General features: G+C 40.1%; 1 protein-coding gene across 2 annotated transcripts in view; it reads right to left on the bottom strand.

The window, feature by feature from the left end:
• Positions 1 to 4,477: 4,477 nt before the first annotated feature.
• The window catches only part of cspg4ba (chondroitin sulfate proteoglycan 4ba), a 29,197-nt gene continuing 10,547 nt past the window's right edge, over positions 4,478 to 23,127 (bottom strand). For both annotated transcript variants that reach the window (XM_030416656.1, XM_030416657.1), the window contains 7 exons: positions 21,936 to 22,403; positions 21,041 to 21,217; positions 16,155 to 16,353; positions 14,654 to 14,785; positions 10,497 to 10,669; positions 9,884 to 10,067; positions 4,478 to 8,852 (listed from right to left, as the gene is read on the bottom strand). In XM_030416656.1, coding sequence (XP_030272516.1) covers positions 6,793 to 8,852; positions 9,884 to 10,067; positions 10,497 to 10,669; positions 14,654 to 14,785; positions 16,155 to 16,353; positions 21,041 to 21,217; positions 21,936 to 22,403 — 3,393 coding nt within the window. In that variant the 3' untranslated portion in view covers positions 4,478 to 6,792. The remainder of the gene's footprint in view (positions 8,853 to 9,883; positions 10,068 to 10,496; positions 10,670 to 14,653; positions 14,786 to 16,154; positions 16,354 to 21,040; positions 21,218 to 21,935; positions 22,404 to 23,127) is intronic.

The following is a 23,127-nucleotide window of genomic DNA, read 5'->3' as shown; positions in this document are numbered from 1 at the left end:
TATATTAAACATTGGACGGTCAATGACTCAAAAGTGGCCCCAACGACTCAGAAACTGAGAGCTCACACGTGTCCTGAACAGCTCTGTGAGGACACTCCCACACAGTTTAAAACCCTGCAACTCCCCTCCAGTTAGTTAGAACTGAAGAAGGCTCTTAAGGTGAAACGTCCTCAAGACACTGCAACGCGCCCAGTTTCCTACGTTACAACCTTTAGTATTACCTGGATGACTGAAGTCATCAGCATTAAAAATAGGGTTTGTATTCTATTTAATAGAAATGTATTCTAATGTTACTGATACTTGTGACAGATGTAATATAGCAACACAAAGTCTAGTCTAATCTAGTCATACTTTATGGTCTTGTGACAGGAATTTATGATCTAAATATTGGACGTAATGATTGATAATTGTTCCGAAGCCTCTCTTTCACTGCCACATATTGTCCAGCAGACTCTTATGTTCGATGTGTTTCTGGCAAAGAGATTAATTCTGAAGGAATGGAAAGCTACCAGTGCTCCTTGTTTTTCTAGGTGGATGAGGGAACTCGTCTCAGGGATACATCTTGAAAGGCCCCATAGCAACACACAGGGGCTTTGTAATTGGGGCCCAATTATTAGACATCTTAATTCTCCTGGATGTTAGTGAGACATTCTTTGTCTTGTGTTTTGTTCAGGCTGAAACTTTGATGTATGTACAGCGTCTCTGTCTGGTCTGGCTTTCTGTGGCTGTCTTTTATTGCCGTTGTTCTGTTTTTGTGTTCGGTAGTTGGTTTGTAGTTGTCATTTTGCTTGGTATGTATGATGAAAATATAATAACAAAAGATTATATGGGTTTGTATCCAATTTAGCACATCACGCAGTCCTACAAAGACAAGTCAAAGGGTAGAAAAGATCCACATATACCATTCACCAAAATGTGTCCAAAACCTTCCAAATAAAGACAATAAAATAAGATGAATGAACATCAGTGAGGTTTTCCTCGCTATATATTACTTTCACGTGAGCATGACCTGCTTCTCTCAGATCACGTCGGCCGTGTGCAGAGCAGAGAGGAAAAGCTCTGCTAGCTGCCAAAGAAAACAGAGAAAAGCCTGTCAATGAATCAGGCAGCTAATCCTTTCCCCCAGCAGATGAGAAACGCAAAAGGACCCAGTTTAGCAGCAGATAAAAAAAAAAACACAGCGCCTGATACTGATGCCACTCGGGCGAGGAGCTCTGGGAAGAGAGAGAAAAATAATCGAGAATGCATAGTGGCTTCTTTTTTTTGTTTTTGTTTGTTTTACTTCATCGTTTGTGCAACTGTGCCTTTCTCCTAAAAGGCAAGCGCCACGACTTTCAACACCAGCGCGCCACATTCTGAAGCCCTCTGCAGTATTTTACAGGCCTTGATTAGCTTTTATGAATAAACCAAGTGACACTTTGCGGACGGCTACGTGATCGGTGCTTCAGATGCACTACACATTGTTATTCTTGCAACGGTTCATAAGATGTGGGTGAATGAGAGAGAGAGAGAGAGAGAAAAAAGGGAGTGTTTTTCTAGAAGTGAAACAAAGTCGTTGTAAAATGCAGCCAGCGGTCGATGTGATTCAATTAACCATCTGGGTTCGTCTGCGTGGAACCTTATTAAACCAGACGAGCCGGGGCTGCTTTGTCTCGTCTTGTAGGGTGCCATTGTTCCGAAACCCTCTGCCCCACAATTACCGAGCCCTTAAATTATAATGATCACTCTGAGATCTAATATCTGAGGGCAAGGACTCATATTCACCAATTATTTCTCTCTGGCTCTCTCATACACACTCGGGGGAAACTGCATTCGACGTCGTGCAAGCTCACTTTTAACCCTCGGAGTGGAAAGTGTGTAACACCGCAGACAGCTAACCAAATGATAGTTTAAACCCTGACTGCTCCCTGAGTGTCCAACATGTGACCGTTTCCTGCCAGACATCCACATTTTGTAACTTTAAATACCATGATGTCAGCATGTTCTCTCCGCTGACTTCCTCTGGTTGAGACTATAATTTGACTTTTGTTCATGGAAGTACAAATCACTCATACTTCGAGGCATGCAGCGTGCGGGCTGAGTGCCAATTTGGATGAGCATGATTCACAGTTTTCTCACGCATCAGTGTGAACAACACAAACAATATCTCTCTAAAGTTGCTTTTCTTTATTTTTCCTCTGGGCATCATTAATGTCTACACTCATTTGAATTAGTTCTAAATTCAAAAACACTTTCAATAAATCCTAGTATGTAATATTGTATCATTGCGTAAAGACGCATCATAACAGTTGAACTATATCTTATATCTGAAGATTTTATAGTGCAGACTGATGATGGTCAGAGACGCCTTTAGGAGGAGACATGTTTTTTCAGATAGTCAAAGCTGAAAAAGATCTCAGATTACAGCAGAACAATGTCATGTCACATTGTCCGACCCACCTAATATGCAATACGTAGTGACGTGACACATCATGATTATTCCTTCCTTGTCATTGTAGGTGCACTACTCCAGACTGGAATATCTCAACAACTACTGGACAGTGGGTTGATGGTTGCCTGAGAAAGAAAAATCCTAATTAAATGTTCTAATAAAGGGGCTAATTAGCAAAGGTAAGCATGCTAACATGATTAACTAGTATGGTTAGCATGCAGACGTTAGCATTCAACTCAAGCACCACTGTGCCAAGGCACAGCGTCACAGAGGCCCTACTGTGGCCGCTTTCCAAATAAACGGATCAGTTTATTCAAGAGAATCTAAGAAAGCGAAACCTCTTATCGCTTTACATGTTGTAAATTATAGAATACATTCACCCAAAAATGAACATTTGGTGATTAGATTTATTATATTTTATATCACAGTGCAAATGTAACGAATACATGTTGGACTTTTGAAAGCCTGCTGTGTTCCGCCAGACAAAAGACTGTAAATCTGACGTGACCAAACCTTGCATCCCTGTGACTGATACCAGGCAGTCAGTACAGTCTGGCTTGTTATACTCTCTCGATAATCTCGGTTCAGTCTTTTCAGATCGTAAGCATTCCTCTACACTGAGGATGTGTCCGTAGAAATGTGTGAATGATTTCACTTCTGATGTTTCTTTTTGCCACAAATAAACAAAGTTGGTTCGATGCTTTGGGATTGAGGTTAGAACTCAAGTTTGGATTCAGATTGGGGAAGTACAGACAAGCGGAGACTGTCTTTGTGTTTCTGTTTGTGTGTTTGTATGTGAAGGGGTGAGTGTGTGATCTAAATCCTCTAAATCCTGTCTCACTCTGAAGCTGCAAGTCTTTTTCAAACCTCCCTGATACCTCCTTCCCGTACCGTGGCTTAGCATTACAGTGCCATATCATCATCACAGTTTTTTTTTTAATATATGTTCTGAGGAACTGTGATCATGACAAGGCAACAGCCTGATAACAGATGTCCCTGATCACAGCACAGCATCTGTTTGAGTCGCAGAATTATCTGGGAAGTGGGCAGTGATTCAGGAGACTGAAACAGAGCGAGTAAAGCACCACACCAGCACGGCCTTAGCCTAACAACAAATCTCTGTCTGCCCTCTGTCCGGATGGGAATGGTGAAGAAGTTCAGCCTTTGTGTCAGTGGACCTCTTGCGTGCTCGGGATTAAAGGCACATTTTGAATTGTGTGTCAGACTTCTGGCTCTGCATACGCTCGTTCCTGATGTCCGTCCAGAAGATGTGCTGGAATTTCCGTTTAAGAAATGGCAATGTTGTGGTTAACACCAGTATCCCAGTGAAGTTCCTGTTGGCCTGACATCATCGTGCTAAGTTTGCAACTCACATGTGATGCCATTGCTCACCCCTGCTATTAGCTCATTTACTGTCAACAAGATCATTCAGCAGCACAGCAGCACTGATTGTGTACAAAGCCTGAGCTGGGTGCGTCTTTGATGAAACACCTTGTATCCCTCCTGACCTGTACAATAATCTTCAGCCAACACTTGCGCACATGTGGCAGACACCCTTAACATCCAAAGCATTCAGTGTATTTGGGCTCAGGAAAACAATGAATCGCTTTGTTTGCATGATACCGTGTGTCATGTGGACTGACTCACGGCTGCAGAAGAAGATCCTCGTGCTTTGCCAAATTACATTACGTGTTTACCTTCTGAGATGTTTGGCATTGACACACTGACAACACCCTGTGCAGATCATGTGGATTCTGCTGATTGTATTGTTTTCGGATGTGAGAAAGTCACATTTTAGGTAATTGCAGGAAACTGGGAGAAGTGATGATGATCATTAATCTTTTTCTAATTGGTCGCCTGGTGCAATGTGTCTTTTGTTGCAATGCGTACAGTGCCATTAAGAGGGGGGCAACAGGCTGCAACTACAGTCTAAATTACAGTGATAAAGGAAACTGCCAAAGATTCATTTCAGTGGAAGAAATAAGGGATAATTTAGACACTCAAAGTCAAAGACTGCACAGGTTATAAACGCACACAAGTCCTTGGAAATGTTTTAAAGTGGTTTATTAAAAATATGGTATAAATAAATATGACACTTCGGGTTACATCATTCAAATGAGACGGAATACACTGGATAGACTCTTCAGTACAAAATGATTTCATAACATCAGTTTACAGTATTCTTTTATCTGTGACAGCTATTCTCATCTCCCATAGCCTTTAATTTACAGTAGATACATTATTACAGTGTCAAACAAGAAAAATGCCTACAGTAGATAATGTTAGGACTCAGATGACACAAGTGTTAAATAATCAATATAAATACCAGCACTCATTTCAGTCAAAGATATTCTCATTGTTTCTGTCATAGTTAGATGTATAAGATGGACTTTAGCTTGTTTTAGACCCAACTGTTGGGAAACTAGAAAACAGATTACACATAATGCTTTCTATTTGAATTTGAATCACTGAGGTGAAGGCAGTAGAATACAGTGTAGATTTGTTTAATCAGTGCCTTGATTTTTTGTGCACAGTAGTCGAAAATATATAAATACTATGAATAGTAAAATAGAAAAAACATTAAAAACAGTGGTAACATCTTAACCAGTGTGTTTTAACCTCCTATTTCGATATATAACCATGCTGGGGGCCTTTTGTGACAAAACCGTCAGTATTAAAATAAACATAGTCAATTCTTAACAATACATGCAACCCTTATTAATGGTACCATGAAGTAAAATGAATGTTAACAAAATACCTGAGTTTACAAAAAGTCACTATACTATAATATATAATACATAACCACAAAATAAAATCTGCACAATCAATTGAAATGCTTAGCGAGGACATCTTTACGGCCAGTCTCAGTATTTCACAGTTTCAAGCTGTCATTTTAGCATCATCTTCCATTTCTCATGATCATAGTTCACAATGGAAGACTTCAACGTGCATGAGGACCAGGTAACAATGGAGCAATTATACATATATTAGGCACCAAACATAGGTTATAATTTAACACAATGACGACGCTTTGTAAATGCTCGAGCGAACAAAGTACGTCCCACCAGCTCAACATACAGCAGTGGTTGGTGTTGGATCGTTAACCAGTGTTTCAATAGACTCTAAGAAAACCTAAAGCTGCCCCGTCTCCTTAATGTGTTGTAAAGGACTGTGGCGGCTATTTTCTTCTTTATCCTTACTCAAAGCTGCATGAATCAATGTTTGACCACTAGGAGTCAGAAACAAGCTAGTAAACACAACCACTCAGATACAGTAGTATGGCCTTCTTGCTAAGTTGCTAGCAAACAATTGCCTAATTACACATCCAGCAAGAGCTGAGTTTCTGGCCATACAGTGACATTCAAGCCTCCTCAAACACTCCAAAAAGCTTGATCTTGAGCTTGTTATATGTTTGATTTGCTTCCTTAGGTAGTTGCTAACTTAATCAAATTGCCATTAGGTAATTGCTGCTTGTTGCTGCCAATAAAACCGTACAGTAATGTGCTGTAATAAACAAAACAATTTGCTAGAAGAGGAAAAAAGCTCCACGAAGCTGCAGAGTTAGGTGATAATTCTCAGTTTGTCACTATGAGCCAAATCATACACGTGGCACAGTTACTTGATTCAGTATTAATAGAAAAATATTGGTTGATGCAGCTTTAAGCTAATAACCCACAACAGCAGCCTCATTGGAGGGGGAATTTCCGTATTTTTAACCCTGAGCCCTATGATTACACACTTTGGTCTGTCCATGATTCATTCTTACCAAAAGATTTGGAACTGGTCCAGTCAGTCTCTTCAGTTGGCAGCTGCAACACAGCTGTAATGGCTGCAACACAATCTTTTGGTGCAAGTGTGACTCTCAAAGTTCTGTCCAATAAAATGGCTTGTTTTGCAGTCTGAGGTTGTTTCTGTCAGTGTCTGACAACATTACAGAAACGATTAATACAGAGATAGACCTTTTTGTCCAAGACTAAGATCTCTTTTTGTAATCAGATACACAAGTCTCTCTCAAGGAGAAGTCTCTGAAATCTTGCGAGATCTGAGTTGTTGCAGGAAGACGACGGTGGAAACATGAGTAAGAGTTGGAGAGAGGAGTTTGGAGCTACTATGAGGAACTGCCAGCAAGAATTTGGTTAAAAAGTCCAAAATATTTTGCCAGAGAGGTGATCTACTAGACCTGAACTGTAATCTGAAAACTTTTGGTATGAGTCATTTTAACACCAAAATATGTACACATAGGGCCCAGGCTCAGCAAATGCAGAAATTCCCCTTTTGAACACGCAACACATTTCAATCCGGTGTCAAAACCTGTAACAGAATTCTCCAACACATTTAGCTACAAGTTGTCTTGTGGCAGATCATACCCAGTACTGACTCTTTTGCAGTGTGGGAGTGGCTGTTTGAATTATTTGGGAAGATGACGTCGGAGAATTATTACTCCAAGAACTTATGAACATGTGGGAATCCATTGTGTTGTAAGCTGAGCCTTGATTTGGTTTCATCAACCGATCTAGAACAGGGCTACCTGGGCAGGGGTGGTTTAATGGAGTAACAGTCACTGTGGGAACTGTTGCGCTCCTCTGGGTTTGGCCCTGGTAGGACTGGCTGCTTGGAAGGCCATTGGAAGATGGTTCCTTTTGTGCGGTAGTGCTCTGCTTCCTTTGCCTTTGATGTCGAAGAAAGACAACCAGGACTACAAAGATGATTACGAGCAGCAGCAGAGCCAGCAGGGGTAAGATAACCAGCAGTGGATTGGAGGTTTTTTGAGGGTAGGACTCTACGCGTACTGGTGTGTTCCTGAAGGGAAAATCCTCTGTTCCACGCGTTGGTTTGCCAAGAGTCGTACCTAAAATGCTAGTTCTGTTAGAGTTTCCCCATCGGTCACGTCCCTTGAATTTCTGCTGGTTTTTACTTGGCTGCTGGGTGGAGAGGAAAGCTGTAGAAAGGACTGACGAAGCAGTTCCATTCCTGGACGTCTGTAATGGTGTCAGAGGAACCGATGATGTGGTTGCAACAGGACTTTTTGTGGTTGGGAAAAGCGCTGGATCATATGGCACAATTGTAAAGTGTAGCTCCCCTTTAGCAGGCGGGATGTTATCAGCTTTCAGCACAAACACCAATGAGTCATTTAGCTCCTGAACGCCTGTCATGTTGGCATTCAGCTCCAAGGCTATCTTCTCCTGCATCACCTCTTGAAAGGTGAAAGACTGAGCTGGTACAGCTTTTTTGGACATTTTAGGTTTTGTTCGAACCACCTTCCCATACTTAGGATGGGAGATCATCTCAAATACAGGGTCACTATTGGTGATATTAGCCAATTCGGAGGCATTTAGAAAGCCAGTGTTGAGTCTGACAGCAATACCATTAGGAATCCTCAAACCCTTACCAACCTTGACCAAAGGTCTGACAGTTATGTTTAGTACTTGGCCGGTCAGATTGGCCTCTGAAGTAAAAGCAGTGAAGTCAAAGCTGTCTTCTGCAGAGGAAAGGGAGATCATATGGTAGGACAACCTTCCAGACTGGAGATCCTCCTGTTCGAACTGTGCTACCTCTTGGTTGTCCTTTAGAAGTTTGCCAAAGTTTGGGGGCCGTGTAATCTGGTAGTGAACGGTAACGTTTTTCCCATTTGACTGAGCAGCAAGGCTGTCCTGGGTCAGTGATACTGATGTCTTGCCTTGCTCCAGTGTCAATCCAGAGTAGTTGACCAGAGAAATGGTGATTTCTGTCACTTCTAGGTTGAAGAGTTTATATATTGGTTTATGATGGCCATCTGTGACACTGAAGTAAAACACTCCCGAGATGGAGCTTCCATCATGGATGAAATAGACACTTCCGTTATTAATTTGGGCTTGGGTGAAGGCCACTATTGACTCATTCAGACTTCCTTCAATAGCTAGATAGCCATTGTTTGGCTTACTAATCACAGAGAACTTAATATCATCAGGAGGATTGTCCAAGTCTTCCACTTTGAGATTCTCAGGCCTGATTGCTACTGTCTCTCCTTGTACCACCCTCAGACTTGGAGCTTTGGTTTTCAGCAAAGGTGGCTGATCATTTACAGGTGTGACTGTAATCTTAAAATACTCCTCAACAACATCGTCGTCATCTTGAGGGCGCTGCGCTGTTTTGCCCTTGGGATTTATCCATGCGCTGAACAGGAAAGAATCACGAGTTGTCTCCGAGTTGTCGTGCTTGTAGGTGATACCGTATTTGTTAACAATGAACTGGGAGAAATTTGGTTTCTCCTTGGTGAGGTTTCTCTCACCCACAACTATGACACCATGCTGAGGCAGAGACGTCACCTGGAACCAGACCTCATGGGAGCTCCGCTGAGGTGTCGGCAGCTTAGACATCAGGTTAGTTGCATCCAGCTTGGATTCATCAATGACAACACTTTCCCCTTCTGTTACCTCAGCACCTAGCACCAGGCAAACATTAAGTTAATCACAGAGAACAACATTGTTAAACATTTTTAAGTAATAAAACCATAAACAACAGCCAAGTCAGTGGGCTCTAGCCATGCTTGTGACATGGCTTGAGGTATGGCAACCTAAATTGGATGAACAACATTTTTTAGACATCTGTCTCTCTAGAGGATAAGCCTGCTGACTTTACATTACCTATAGTGCCACCATGAGGCTGACATTATAAGTTTTACGTGCAATGTCTCAACAACTACTTAGGTACAAACCTTACTGTCCCCATCAGGATAAAGTGTAATTTGATAAACCCTTATCTTTTCTTGTATCATCGAGTCACAAACTGTATTTTGTTTGTCCCAGTTTATGACCAAAAAGTGATGACATTCCCCTTCAGCCTGAGATGAACTTTGGGTTATGTGCTAATTACAGGGTTTCTATGACTTTAAACACATTCAATCTCAGCCTTTTAATAGTTAATTAGACAAGTTTCAATTGATTTAATGCCCATGCTGGCAAAAAGTGCTTAGAATATGAAAGAGTCCCAGAATTACTTGCAGTATAGATTAATTTACTCTTTGGTGATGCTCCCAATGTGAATACTGAATGACTTTGTGTGATGGCAGGCATTCAATCCTTATCCTTATTCTGGGAACCACTTCACAATACACTAGCTGGGTGTGCTCTGATAAATTCTGACCAGCATGCACCGTTTACATTCATGGTTACTGATTCTATGTTCAAAAGTGAGACTTAAGTAAATGCAACTTTGTAAAAGTACATCAAACATTTAAATCCAATAATTTATTACAAAATGTCAAAACTGGATTTTAGACACGCATTTTAAGCCTCACAGATTTGAGACTTTTTAAGGACCTGTAGAAACCCAGTAATTAAGAAATGTTAGTGTTAATGTTAACTCGCTAATCTAAGATGGGTAACAGTAACAATTATACCTGCTTTAAGTCAGCATGTTAGCACCATTGTACAACCTTCAAAAAACTGTAGTGTGACTGTAGACTGTTCATACCTGTGTTTGCAAGCAGGACTGTCTTGTGTTCAGGTCCAGTATTCTCATATGAAATGTCTATTTTGAAGGTCTGGCTGTCCAGAGAAGTGGGCGGTGAAGTAACAGAGAAGGTCATGGAGTCCATGGCTTCCCAGCCCACTGACTCGATGGGGGTTTGAATGTACACAACCTCTTTCCTGTTCACCTGATGTACAAAAACAGCACAGATCCTCAGGCGACTGCTGGTTTAATCAACTTTATAAACACTTCAGTGGCCTTAATAATTCTTCACCTTTCTGAAAGTCATTACTACAGCATGGATAAAATATCATCGCTCATTTAAAACTGCGTTGCTCAGCAGTAAATAAAGTACACTGAGCTTTACAGCTTCAACTGTGTCACATCACAATCCATCAGAAATAATTGATGACATAAGAGCCTTACATTTCACATTTAGCTAAAGAAGCACATTTCCTGAATGAGGATGCAGAATATCAATTATTCATATTGTGGAAATCTGCCAACTTTCCACACGAATAGAGGAACTCTGTTTCCTCTTAAACTGGCTCACATCCCTTTTATTTCATTTCATCATACTGCGTTATGTTGATATGACCTCCAGTTGTTCACTCACCATGTCTTGTGTGAAAGTGGAGATGTCCACTGTTGAATTATCAGGGTTCCTCATCACCAGACGTCCAAGTTTGGGATGGCGAATCAAAGTGAACGTAATGACGCGGCTCGAGGTGTTACTGATGTCATTTGTCACTACTTGTAAATCCTCATTTGTAATGGGTGTAGAAGAGCCTGGAGGAAAGACGAGAAACTGAATTAAGAAAAATTACCGATGAAGTGGATTGGATAATCCAGCATGAAACTGTCTTTGTCAAGCAAATTTGTTTTTTTCTTGTCTGGTATTCAGTTTAGCTGTGGCCACGCGGTTAAATCGCTTGTGTGGCTGCATCAAATGTTGCAAGTTTTCCCCTCTGGAAGCGTTTCACATCTTTTTCACTCCAAATTATACAAAACAAGCTCTGGAATAGGCCGATGAGAGTCCTTTGATGTGTCACATTAAAGCTGCACTGCAGACATCACAGACTTTTTACAGCACTGTCCAACTGCAGTGCGGGGTGTTACATAAAATACAAACAAGAAATTAAAAGTGGATCAGCTCCTTGTAGGCATGGAAATCTTCCACTGGTGGAAAATGAGAAGAGAAACATCTCCTGTGCATGATGATAGGAGACGACTACCGAGAGATTCTTTTCTCTCTAGATGAACTTCACAGATTTCCGTTGCTCTGCTGCCACTGTGGGGATTTTATGTTGCCTAAAAAAAGACTGATGATAAATGATTGAAGGCAATGATAGAAGGAAAGAGGGGTCGAAGCACAGTGAAATTCATTCATCACTTGTCATGAGAACTCCCACCATCCTTGTCTGGCTCTCATGGGAAATTTCTCAGACGAAGAGGGAGGTGGGCTTTCTCGTTTTGTTTTTTTACACTGAAAACCTATCTTGCTCTAAATCTGCATATGGCGTGTTTTTCTGTCAGTCTGCATGTAAAATGTAGAGAATATGATCAAAATACGTTAAAATACTCTTGTGAGCTGTTTAGTCCAGCGAGATGAGAAAATGTGCTATATATTGTGACAAACAGGCTGCAACCGCTGTAGACACACCAATGTTCACTGTGTTTGAATCTTTTTGAGGCAATTACTTTTTAAAATTGTGAATACTGATGAAAGGTGATTAGAGTTAGTTGGCAACAACATGAGACTGAGAGAGTCCATGTTAGAATAATGTTTGTGCGCCACTATTCTCCATCACAAGTACTGGTCAGATGGCTGAACAGCTGAGAAAACCCCTCAAACTAAACCTTTCTGACGTTGGAGTTAAATGGGCGGAGTCTAACATTTCACCCACGTCATGCTGCCAGCTGTGCAGAAGTGAAAAAAGTTTGGTGGGTTTGAGCTTCTCTTGTACGTCTGCTTTTTGAGCTCATGGGCAGCAGGGGTAGTGACTGCCAGTAAAAGTTGTCTGCTCTGGGTTCCCCCTCTCAAGTGACATTAAAATTGTGGAGGTTGTTGTGGCTGTTTGCAACCTAAATGGATGACCTGCCAACACTACACAGGTATGAACTACAGGTTATTATTATTCATAATTAAAGCAGCTACAAGGAACTTTCATTTTGTGTTGGTTTTGGCGGCCCCTGTGGACAATAGTGGTATGAGCACCACTGCCTTTTTCATTAAAATCTTAAAGGGTTAGTGTGTGCATTGGCCTTGAAGGGGAAACAAAGACGTAATTGACGTAACTGTCAGCTGGATGCAGGACAATGAGGTAATGTATCTATTTGTGGCCATCAAAAACTTTAATATGATGCTAGTAAAACAAAGTAAATTTAATTGAAGTGCCGTACCAACAGACTACAGAGCAGCAGCTTCCCTCAGACTGAAAGGTCCTCAATTCACTCTCAGCACTTCACTAAAAAAAATAGCTTTGATTTTATGATGCTCCAACCCCAGATAAGTCAGAATCCACCCTGTTGAGAGGCATTAAGACAGGAAATAATTGCTACGTGGAAATAGAAAATCTTTCTGCTGATAGTCCTGTTCACGCCTGTGGGTCATATAGGGAGGCACCATGAAAGAAATGAGACTGTTTATGAACATCAGTCAAAACTAAGACACAAATACATCATTATCATATCAGCTGTTTAAAGGAAAGGAGAGGAAAGGATTCCTATAGAGGTTAATATAGCATTTATATTTCATGTGGAAAGCACAACACATTTGCCTTGAAAGAATTGTGAGTAAAGTTCCTTTTATGAAGAATCACTTTGGTAAATCTGGTGCAATATTTGCAGCCACCACAATGACTTCCTGTCAAAACATTTTCAGGTAAAAACACTGGTGTCTTAACGAGCCATATGCAACCATTTAGTGAGGAGTCCTTGCAGTTTTACAGACAGCACCCAGACATTTGAGGACTTTGAGGAAGAGGAGAAAAAAAAAAATCTCACCTCCACATTGTGAAAGTGTTTCATGTCACCCCTCACCCCATCAAAACCCTTCATTGTCAGTTAAAGCTCCCGGCCCAACCACCCCCAACCCCCTCCCTCTGCCCCGCTTGGCACAAAGCACAAACAGGGCTGCCTCAGACAGACAGTGGCACAGCTTTTCAAGTACCCACTCACCCTGTGGCTGGGAAGCTCAGCAGAGCGTGCCAGTTGGCAGTTTCCTACCCTCACAATATCCTTTCTAATCTAACTCACAAACCAGACCACTGGAAATCTCAGAAAACCTTGAAATGTGTTTGAGGACACAGATGACACCCAGTCGGCCTATTTTTAGCTTCTGAGAATTAAAAGTAGCATTTCAAAAACGTTAAGCAATAACAGCAGCTGATTCACCAGTCTGGTATTTGGGTAAAGTAATGACTTGGCTGTTGGGAAGGTGCTCAATTATTTAACCAAAGGGATTACAGCCAGTGCTGTACATAGATGCTGGTTGAATCTTACTAAAGACAGCAAATGAGAGAGCAATGTGTGACCAACACACACGCTTATAATGTTCAGCCAAGCTCTAACAAAAGAAACTAAAAAGAGGAATTACTTTGCATATAGATATTAATGGTGCAACTAAAAATAACTAAAATTATTTTCTGTTTCTGTTCATTTTTATAGTTTATCGCATGACCCAACATCCTATAAATAACTTGTCTTTTTGTGAGACCTAAAAAAAACAGCCATCAAAAGATGATTATAAGCACAGGTGGAAGGTAAAGTTTGGCCTTTTTTATATACCCCACAACCTTTAGCTTTCTTTTTTCACCTTACTTGTTTTAACTTTATTAGTAACTTCTTTATGCTGCACCCACTCTTAACATTCTGGTAGGGAGCATTCTTTTAGGGTTTTTTTTGCCGTGGAAGCACACACGTAATATCCCCCATGGGGATCAAAAACACACTATTCTGATTTTCTGGTTTAAATGATGATTTTCGTTATCATTTAATCTACCGATTATTTGTACGAATAAAAAACAATCTTTAACCAACAGCCCAAAACCCAAAACTCACTGTCATAACTGACACATCAATTTGAAGCTGGAAACAGCAAGTGGCATTCTTGGCTTCAAAAATTACTGAAATTATTAATCACTAGTTAGCAACTCATTTTCTTTTGATTGACTAATCGCTTATTTGACTTACTTGTATGAAACCAGTGACTTGAGAAAATCAAGTTGCTGATTTGAAGGATGTGTTACAGTAAAGGATACATCTAGTGATAACAAATATCCCAAAATACATTCATTCTACTAACAAGTGTTGGCTGTTTAGCTTAAGCCTGATGTTGCCTGTTTGTCTGGACAATAGACGCCCATTGTTGTTCAAAAACTGGAACAATGAGCCACATTATGGCACCGGGTGACCTGTGCCTTCATTGAGTTTATTTTCAATCAAGTGAACAAACATCGTTCTGCTGTAAATGCTTGAGCACCAAATGTGTGTTAATAAGTGTTTGAAAAAGTCCCCACCGACTCAATTATTTAGTCCCCTTTGAGTAAAACTTGTCAAAAACAGAAACAGACATGTTTCAGTAAATTACATAATCTCTTTTCAAAGTTAAACCAAATATGTGTGACCTGTTTTCACGCTTTTATGTTTTGCAGAGTGCCACAGAGTAGAGAAGAGCAAAAGGATAAGAGATGCACTAGCACATCATTGTTTGCTGACCATAATATAAATCTAGTCTTTAATGAGAAGTCTCCAGTCTAAAGGTTAGTTTACCTGGAAAAACCTTGAGTGGACGGTTTATTTCCAAACTGAGTACCAAAGCTCTGGCAGTAATGCTGAAGATCTGCCTGGGAGTGAAGTTCACACCATCGTTGGCTTGGAAGTTGAATCCTCCCGACATGGCGCCTGGAAATGCAATGAAAACAAAAAATTAAATCAAGAGCTCCACCTGTCAAGAAGCCTCTGAGGCAAAGTTGTTACATTCTGTCCGTCTGCAGTGAATCAATAAACAACTGCTTGTAGTTTTGTGAGTACGTGTTTTCATTTAGTTCTTGTGCTGGAGCAAATTGACAAATAAACTGCGTCTGGTCCCTGCTAATAAACATAAAACATAAAAATGTACCAGATGCTGCTTTCAGGAAACTACAATGTGAGCTAAACCTTGTCAGTAAGGGAGTGTTCGACCAAAATCAACTGTCTACACCACTGCAGGTGTGTGTATGGTATGTGTGTGTACAAAGAGACATTCTTCAACATATGGGACGGATGGGACGGGTCCCTCGCACACTATTATTACAACCTTTCCTTGCGGTTCGAGTACAGGCAAATAAAAAGTAGATAGGAATCAGAGCGTAAGCAGAAACCGGATATGACACCACCAAATGTTCACAGACCGTCTCCACTGTTTTTACTGACTATAAAATATTATCACCTACAACCTGGTTTTAGTCCAGCCTGTCTGTATCAGAGTTGCAAATCATTAAACGGCTGATGATATAAATTGCAAATTTTTCCTGCTGATGATTACATGTGTTGACAAAGCAAATGGAACCACTAGGAAGAGCCAACGACACCTTCTACTGGACACAAAGGGAACAACAACAGCAAGTTATTAGGAGCCTTGAATTACCTCTACCTACATAAGAAATAATCATTTTACAGTATCAACAAATATTACATTACCTCAATACATCGGACAAAACTTCACACATGAAAAACAAAATTGTCAAACACCCCTTTTTTTGTTTCTGATAACAATTTGCTTAGAAATCATTTATTTGCACAGCAGAATCACAACATGATGTGACCGTGCAACCAAAATACAAATCTAGTTAAGACAATACATTATACAATGAAGTACACTACCCTTACAAATGGAAATAGTCTTTCTTCTTCGCTAACCCTCTGATCAAAAAAATACAGTTGTGTCAGTTCTGTTGTTATTCAAATGAGTTTATACTAATCATTTATTGTTTTGCAAATAGTTTTTCATTCTTTTGTAATTAGTTTGTAATTTGGAGGTTGATGCAATTCTTTGGCTCGTTGACTTCTCCTGTACCCACTGAAGCCCAACTTCATTATTAATTAATCTGACAATTATTTTCTGTTAAACTGATTAACTGCTCAATCTATAATATATGTCAATATTATTTAACATCAATATTGATTGGTCGACTAATTGTTGCAGCTTTAACCACCTGTTCACTTCTGTTGTCTGTATTTATGCTGTTTGTATGGTGTGTAAGTCTTTTAGGCTCCCCAAAAATGTTTTTACCTTTGTGAACAAACAGTAGCTGTCCCTGGTCTATGTGTGCCTGGGTGAAGTTGAGCACCTCCTTCATGGGAGCGCTCTTCAGGGCCAGATGTCCGTTACTGGGTGGGGTCACCATGAAATGTAGTTCCTGTGGGGGCGAGTCCAGGTCCTGTGCCCTTAGATCCTCCGGCCTGATCTCTGTCACTGAGGACACCCAAACCTGGACACAAGATGGATGAGGACAGAACAGGTGCAATCTGAAATCTACATGACAATACAGACCTCCAGGAAGAAGGGAACAGAGATGCTTTGTTTGACATGACTCACGATGTTATTTGACAGCCAAATGTGAGTTTGACATTTATTTGGATAGATGGAAGGGATTACCGTCACAGTTTGTTGACATTACAGCCTGTTTCCATTTGTAGATGCCAGTCTTTGAATACATTTTTTTTTAAATATGATTGTCTGTCAAATAGAACAGGATTGTGTCTCCTACTTTTTTGTTCCACCTTTTCTCTGCACATATAAGAGCCAATTTAAGAAGGAAGAGAGACACATAAAGGTCCAGTGGAAACAGCTGATGTGTCCTTGACATTCATCACATACAATGCAGCCAGGAGGATGTGGGTGTGAGCTCTAAGGCAGTTTCACATATTTCTCTCTCTTGCCTTTCTCCCGTTATTTTCCACTGTACAGTTCATCACCCAACAAAGATGAACTGAAAAAAATGATCTCTGTCGGAGGCGCCTAAAGACGGCAAGACAATAACAACCTATGGAAAAAATGTCACTCTGAGCATCACCCAAGTCACCTTGAACAACATAATTCAAATGGAGGACGTCTCAGGACTAAATATAGCCATGCAGACTGTAAACACAGTTGGATGTACTGCAGAGTGTTCGTGAGGCGCAGTTAAGGTCCTGCTTCCATGTAAATTCAAAGGCCTCGCGCTGACATGAAGGAACAGAGGAACTCATTGAGACACAGAACACAAAGCTACTGAAGCGTGCAAAGACTTGACAACAAAGGATGAGCTTCTATAGTCCAGACCGGAGCAACTATTGCATAATATGATGTCACTGTCCCTCATGCAGGTTGCAATTCCACAGTAATTACTGGAAGGATGAGACAAAAATCACAGCAGACATTTAGACTTTGTCAGAGCAGGAAAAGCACAGGTGTTACAACATTAACAATGTCCAAGTGAGTGAATACAACTGAAGCAGCTAAGTTGAATTAAGCCATCATTAATTTCTATTAAAACAAACTGTTCAAATACAACTGTACTCAGATTTAGTTAAAACCCACAAGTTAGCATGGCAACTACTGTATTTTATTAGTTTGCTTTTTGTTTTTGAGGTTGGGTAACAATTAAACCCATTAAACTCTTTTTTAGCCTCACTTTGACTAGGGAAATGGAAACAAGTTGTGTGACATACTGACATATAACTACTTCATCAAGTTGATTAAGAAAAGTTACTTACTGAAGTGTATAAATACTTTTCTAACTCTAAGTGCTGTATCCCAGGCAAGTGGGCATGTTTCAGTTTCTTGAAGATGTTTTACCTCTCATCCAAGAGGCTTGTTCAGTTCTAACTAACTGAGTGAGCACTGAGAGCTCACATGTGTCCTGAACGACTCTGTAAGGACACTCCCACACAGTGTTTAATAGCCTGCAACTCCCCAAGTCCAGTTGCCTACAATTCAGCACTTACCATGACATGGATGACTGAGAACCTTCATCAGTTCTTCTGTTTATGTATTTTTTTTATGGGTAATTTGCTTTGGCAATGTAAGAGTTTGTTTTCGATTCCTAGTCAACCTGTTTTGAAAATAAATTAATTAATTATCGCCAGATAGAAAGCCACATTACTTGGAGTTATTTTTCTTGCATTTTTATTATATACACTCTATCTTATCTCCATGTTGGTCTAGAGAAATAGAGAGAAATATCTGGCTCTTCAGCCGCTTAATACTCCACAATATTCACCAAGAAGTTGCTGTCTTTGTCTGTCTGACTGTGCTGGTGAGCTGTGAGATTTAAGAGCTTTTCACCTAAAACAGCTGCCTGTTGTGGTTGGAAACAACACTGATGCAATATGTAAATGAGAACCGAAACCACAGTTGTGGATCTTGAACCCAAATGCGAGATGCTCTATTGAGCTGAGAGGACAGCGGAGTTGTAATAAATAACTGAAGGTTCAACACTATGATGGACACCTTTCACATTACATGTAGTCATTTGACCCATTCTTTAAATCAAAATAATGATTATAGCAGCTTTAGAGTCACAATAAATGACATCATTAGGTTTGGTTGCCTACTCTGGAGTGTTTGCTCATGTACCATATATCTTTATTTATACATATATATAAATTCATATTCATAAATTACAAACAGATACATTTCCTGTTAGAACTGTTTTTAGCAGGCCATGTGATGTGCTAGGCAGCCACAAGATACATAGCATTTCACATGAAGGGTGTGATCACACCAATATCTCAGTGATCACACTCTAACTAGCATTTTTGCAGGAAAGTTCCCACATTTGTTTGTGAGAAGCTGATGCACAACAGTTGCTGCAGCCTACACTCATCACATGATACACGAGAGTGTGATACAATCTGATTGTAAAAAATAATGTCCCCAAACTGAAGGCTGAGGTGTCACACTGGTCTCTTACTTGGCTGTAAAAAGCGTTGGTCACTGGAACAGAAGCATGGGGTACTTTTTCAATTAGCACATGTAAACCACTTCCACCAAGCACACGGGAGGACACCTACGAGTCTGGTGACCCTGTGAGAAATTACTTCATGTCCACTGATCTCCCACTAAACAGGAAGTCACAGCATGGATTTGTCTGATGAGTCGGATGAACAGTGTGACTCACCGTGTTCAAAGAAAAGACATATGAGATCAATTTGCACAAACGGCCCTCCCTCAGAGTCGAGATCAATCCCTCAAAAATGACGGGGTGTCTACCGCTCATCAGACCACAGAGATAATACCCAGGTACAAAACAAAGTTACACCTTTGATCTTTCTTAACGAATCCCCATGAGGCTTTACCGCCTAACCTCGACTGTTATGATGTCTTTTTGTTGAGGTGTTTTCGAAAAAAAAAAGTTTTTTTTATCTCAGCTACACATAACACATTTTTATCTTAACTTCATTTAATCACATGTTGCCTGGTCTTAAGCTTCCCTCCTTTTGTCAGAATCAAATAAAACTACAGGAGACTTGCAGCTGTATGACACAACCCCAAATGCCAAAATATGTCAATGTAGTTTTTATTATTTCTTAGTGTCTGTCATAAACCTTGGAAAACAGTATCAAGTCAGAAGAAGGTCACCTATTAATGCCACACCTAAATAGACATTTGTTTTGAATTAAAACATGTCAGCAGATTCTACATCATAGCTAGGTAACTCAAGTTGTTTGATGGCATAATGATAAGATTACACCTAGAAATCATTGCGTGATGTTTCTTTTGTCTGTATTGTTTGTTTTAATTTTTGTCAGAAACAAATAATGAATTATGTATAAGAAAGATTTGTCCATTTTACAGTAAATGTTATTTCGTGCTGTACTGATATATCTAGTGTCTACGCTTTTATTTAACTTTTGCCAAGCTTATATGACATATAAAGATAATCTCTGTGGCACGGTTCAGAAATAAAAGTGTCCCTTTTAAATAATGACTCAGAAAACATCAAATCTGTTTCAAAACTAATATGCTCCAATGAATGATATGACAGAAACATAACTCTGTGACTGTAAGAAAACCTGTACATCTCTCAAGATCTACCACAGCTCAAGCGCTGAGATGAACTGCAGTGGTAGAGAGCCACCTTGTGGACGATAAGACTCCAGCTTCCTGCCACCTAACATCAAGTAAAACATGATATAATTACTACTGATCACATTGAACAAGACGGATTATAGATATGTCCTAACTAGTTTGTCCAGATCCTTTTCAAAAAAATTCTTGGAGTTTCTGAGTAAAACTACTTGCACTGAGATGGCTTCCCAGTCTTCTTCAGTGCAGTTAACTCAAGAAGTTGCTCTTCTCTGAGTCTGCAGGATCCCAGAGGAATTTGAGGCATTTGGGGCAAAGCTGCAGAGACAATAGAGACCTACACTTCAGCTTCTCCTTCCAGCTGGACCTCGTTCAGCTCTCACCACTAAAGCTGACTGTGCACAAGTCAGCACTGCTCAGCACACTGACACACACGAGAACTGTGCGTCACATATTCACAATGTGTGTGAGCAGACAGGTAGTAAATAAGCAGTAGTGTTTTCTTTGTATGCCTAGAGAGATGTGAAGTGGATGAAAGTGTCATGATCTGAACCCACGTGGTCACAGTGTTTGCTATTTCCAGGCCATGCCATCGTGTCACTCAACACTAGGATGCTGTGAAATAGGACTCAATACAAGCAACATATTTTTGACCTTATGTCCATGTAATGCCTGAGGTTTATTTTCCATTTGATTTAAACTCTGTTGTCTTTATAAGAAGCCTTACAAATCATTTCCAGTCAACCCAAAGTATGCAAAATAGCAGCAGCTCCCTCTTCAGTTCACTGAAGCAGTATTGCTTGCAACTGACCCACTAAAAAACAGCTTTATTTTCAAGCTAGGAGAATCTGTTTAACAACTTAACACCATAACAGACCGCCCTACAAGTCCAAGGCATCTCTGAAAGTATGTCAGCGTCTGTTCTGTGCTGCCAGCCACCCTAGACCCTCCTCCACATAGCAAACATACTTTCCCTCATCCAGCCAGCCAGGGCTACTTGCAACACTGCCCGCATGAAAATTGTCTGACGGAGCGCTATGGTGCCAGACCTGCTGGTTAAAAAAAAAAGTCCAGAGTTTAAATTTAGAGCAGCAGTGCAGACTCACCCTGAGGACCCTGTTGGCTGTAATAACAGGAGGCTCATCGTTGACAGCTGTAACCTGGATGTACACCGTTTTGGGTGCACTCTGCTTCCTCAGGCCTGTATCGTTGGCGACCACGGAGAAGTTGTCAGCTAAGGTTTCGCTGCTGTCATGGACATAGTAGATGAATTCGTGTTCCACCTGATTAAAGAAGATGGCAATTGTTAGGGAATACCTGGAAGAATTTGATCAAAAGACAGGTATAAAACACTATAATTATTTGTGACTCTCGGGTCACTGTCATCCGTTACTGCATATGGAGACAGAAAATGAACACATAACTGCTTTGTTAAATTTTAGAATTAATTGGGAGCACTTACATCAAGTGATTCTGGCTTGGGTAGGGGAAATGAAAAGGGGGTCAAGCCAGGTTAATGCTATTTTTGCAGCCCTTTTGTTTTAAAAAGTTTCAGATAAAATTTTAGGTTATAAATATTGTAAAAAAGCTGGTCGATTAGGGTAAAATGTATTTATTAAGATGGTAGGACATGAGCTCTGTGGCTTCACTACTATTTTCACTATTTTCTGACATAAATACTGCAGTAATTATGAATCAAATTATTTATGCATGAGTTGACCAGCAAATGACCTTAGCAAATTATGCTTAATATTGCTATACAGTAATTCAATTAAGAAGGCACTTTAGCTCAGAAACATTGTCAAAATGCCTCTAAATATGGGTCAATTTCCAGAACAACCTCTGCTCTAAATCATTCCATGTCATTCCACAATGAGATGATAGACATGACATTTGTGTCTTCAGAGTTAGTTATAGGCATAGAAAGTATTAATGTCATTCTAAATCAAATAATTTTTTCTAATCGAGCAACTTTAAGAGAGTCTGTAAAAAATATCTCACCTGCCTCCTGCTGAAAGAAGTTATTGCCACACCGGGTAGTCGGGAGTGCTCAATGTGACCGTGCTGCGGGGGCACAGTCAAACTGTACAGGAAGTTGATTCCAGCAAAATGTCGGTTGGTAACTTTGAGCACGTCCATGGTCAGTGCCTTGGAGGCGCCCTCGTCCAGAGTGATATTAGAGACCTGAAGTGGGATGAGGCGTGGGATGATGTCAACAGACATCCTAATGTCGTTGACATCAGTGACCCCGTTGGTGGCATCGAGGATGAAAGTGTCGTTGACTTTGCCGGGCTCCACCTGCATGTACTGGATGTTCCCACTGTTAATGTCCTCTTGGGTAAATGTCTTGACAGGGGATTGTTTGGTTCCGATGTAGCGCTCCTTGACAAAACGCCGGAGAAAGCCATGAGACGGGGCTACCTTGATGGTGAATACAATCTCAGATGGCAGGTTGTCCTCGTGAGTGACCTGCAGCAATCAGAAAACATATTCATTGGTTCTATTTGAAATGTTCCACGTGTCACTCAAGTTTAATTTTCATTTGCTCTTAATGTTACTTGGCATCATTGTAAAATGTAAATGCAAACACTGGTCAGCATTCGGTTTCTACCTTTTCAGTAGCCTTAAAATTAAAACTGGTCTTCCACTGTAACATTAGTATCAAATTGTCCTTTAATTATAATTTAGATTATCTGACAGATGTTGTTCCCTTGTGATACCAGAACTAAGTCACAGGATGAAGGTTGTTTGCATACATTTTTTTTCAAAGCTCATGTTAGGTTTTAGAAGCAGAAAAGAAGAATATGTTTAAAATCCAACACTGTTTGCATATGAACAGATTTTTGCCAATATCTGATATGCTGATATTTTCCAACTTGTTTTGGCCAATTATTGATAGCAATACACACATATCTTATCCAGACTACAGGCAGAGAACATAAATATACCATCTCATATTATGATAATGATATACACTATAGCTTTATATTGGTGAGCCCATTGTGAAACCCTAATTGTTATTAATGTTATAACTAGAATTCTCATCATTATTATTCTCTGTAAAGAAAAAATGTTGTGATCACTGGTCAAACAACAAACAATAAGAAATATAGTATTTCAATTATTAAATGAAATGAAATCAAATTAAATTATTAATAAAACATTTGTTTCTGTTGAGTAAAATATGACAGCA

Source organism: Sparus aurata, chromosome 5 (assembly GCF_900880675.1).
Source record: "Sparus aurata chromosome 5, fSpaAur1.1, whole genome shotgun sequence".
In the NCBI taxonomy this organism is placed as follows: Eukaryota; Metazoa; Chordata; class Actinopteri; order Spariformes; family Sparidae; genus Sparus; species Sparus aurata.
This window is presented reverse-complemented; position numbering and strand designations above follow the sequence as displayed.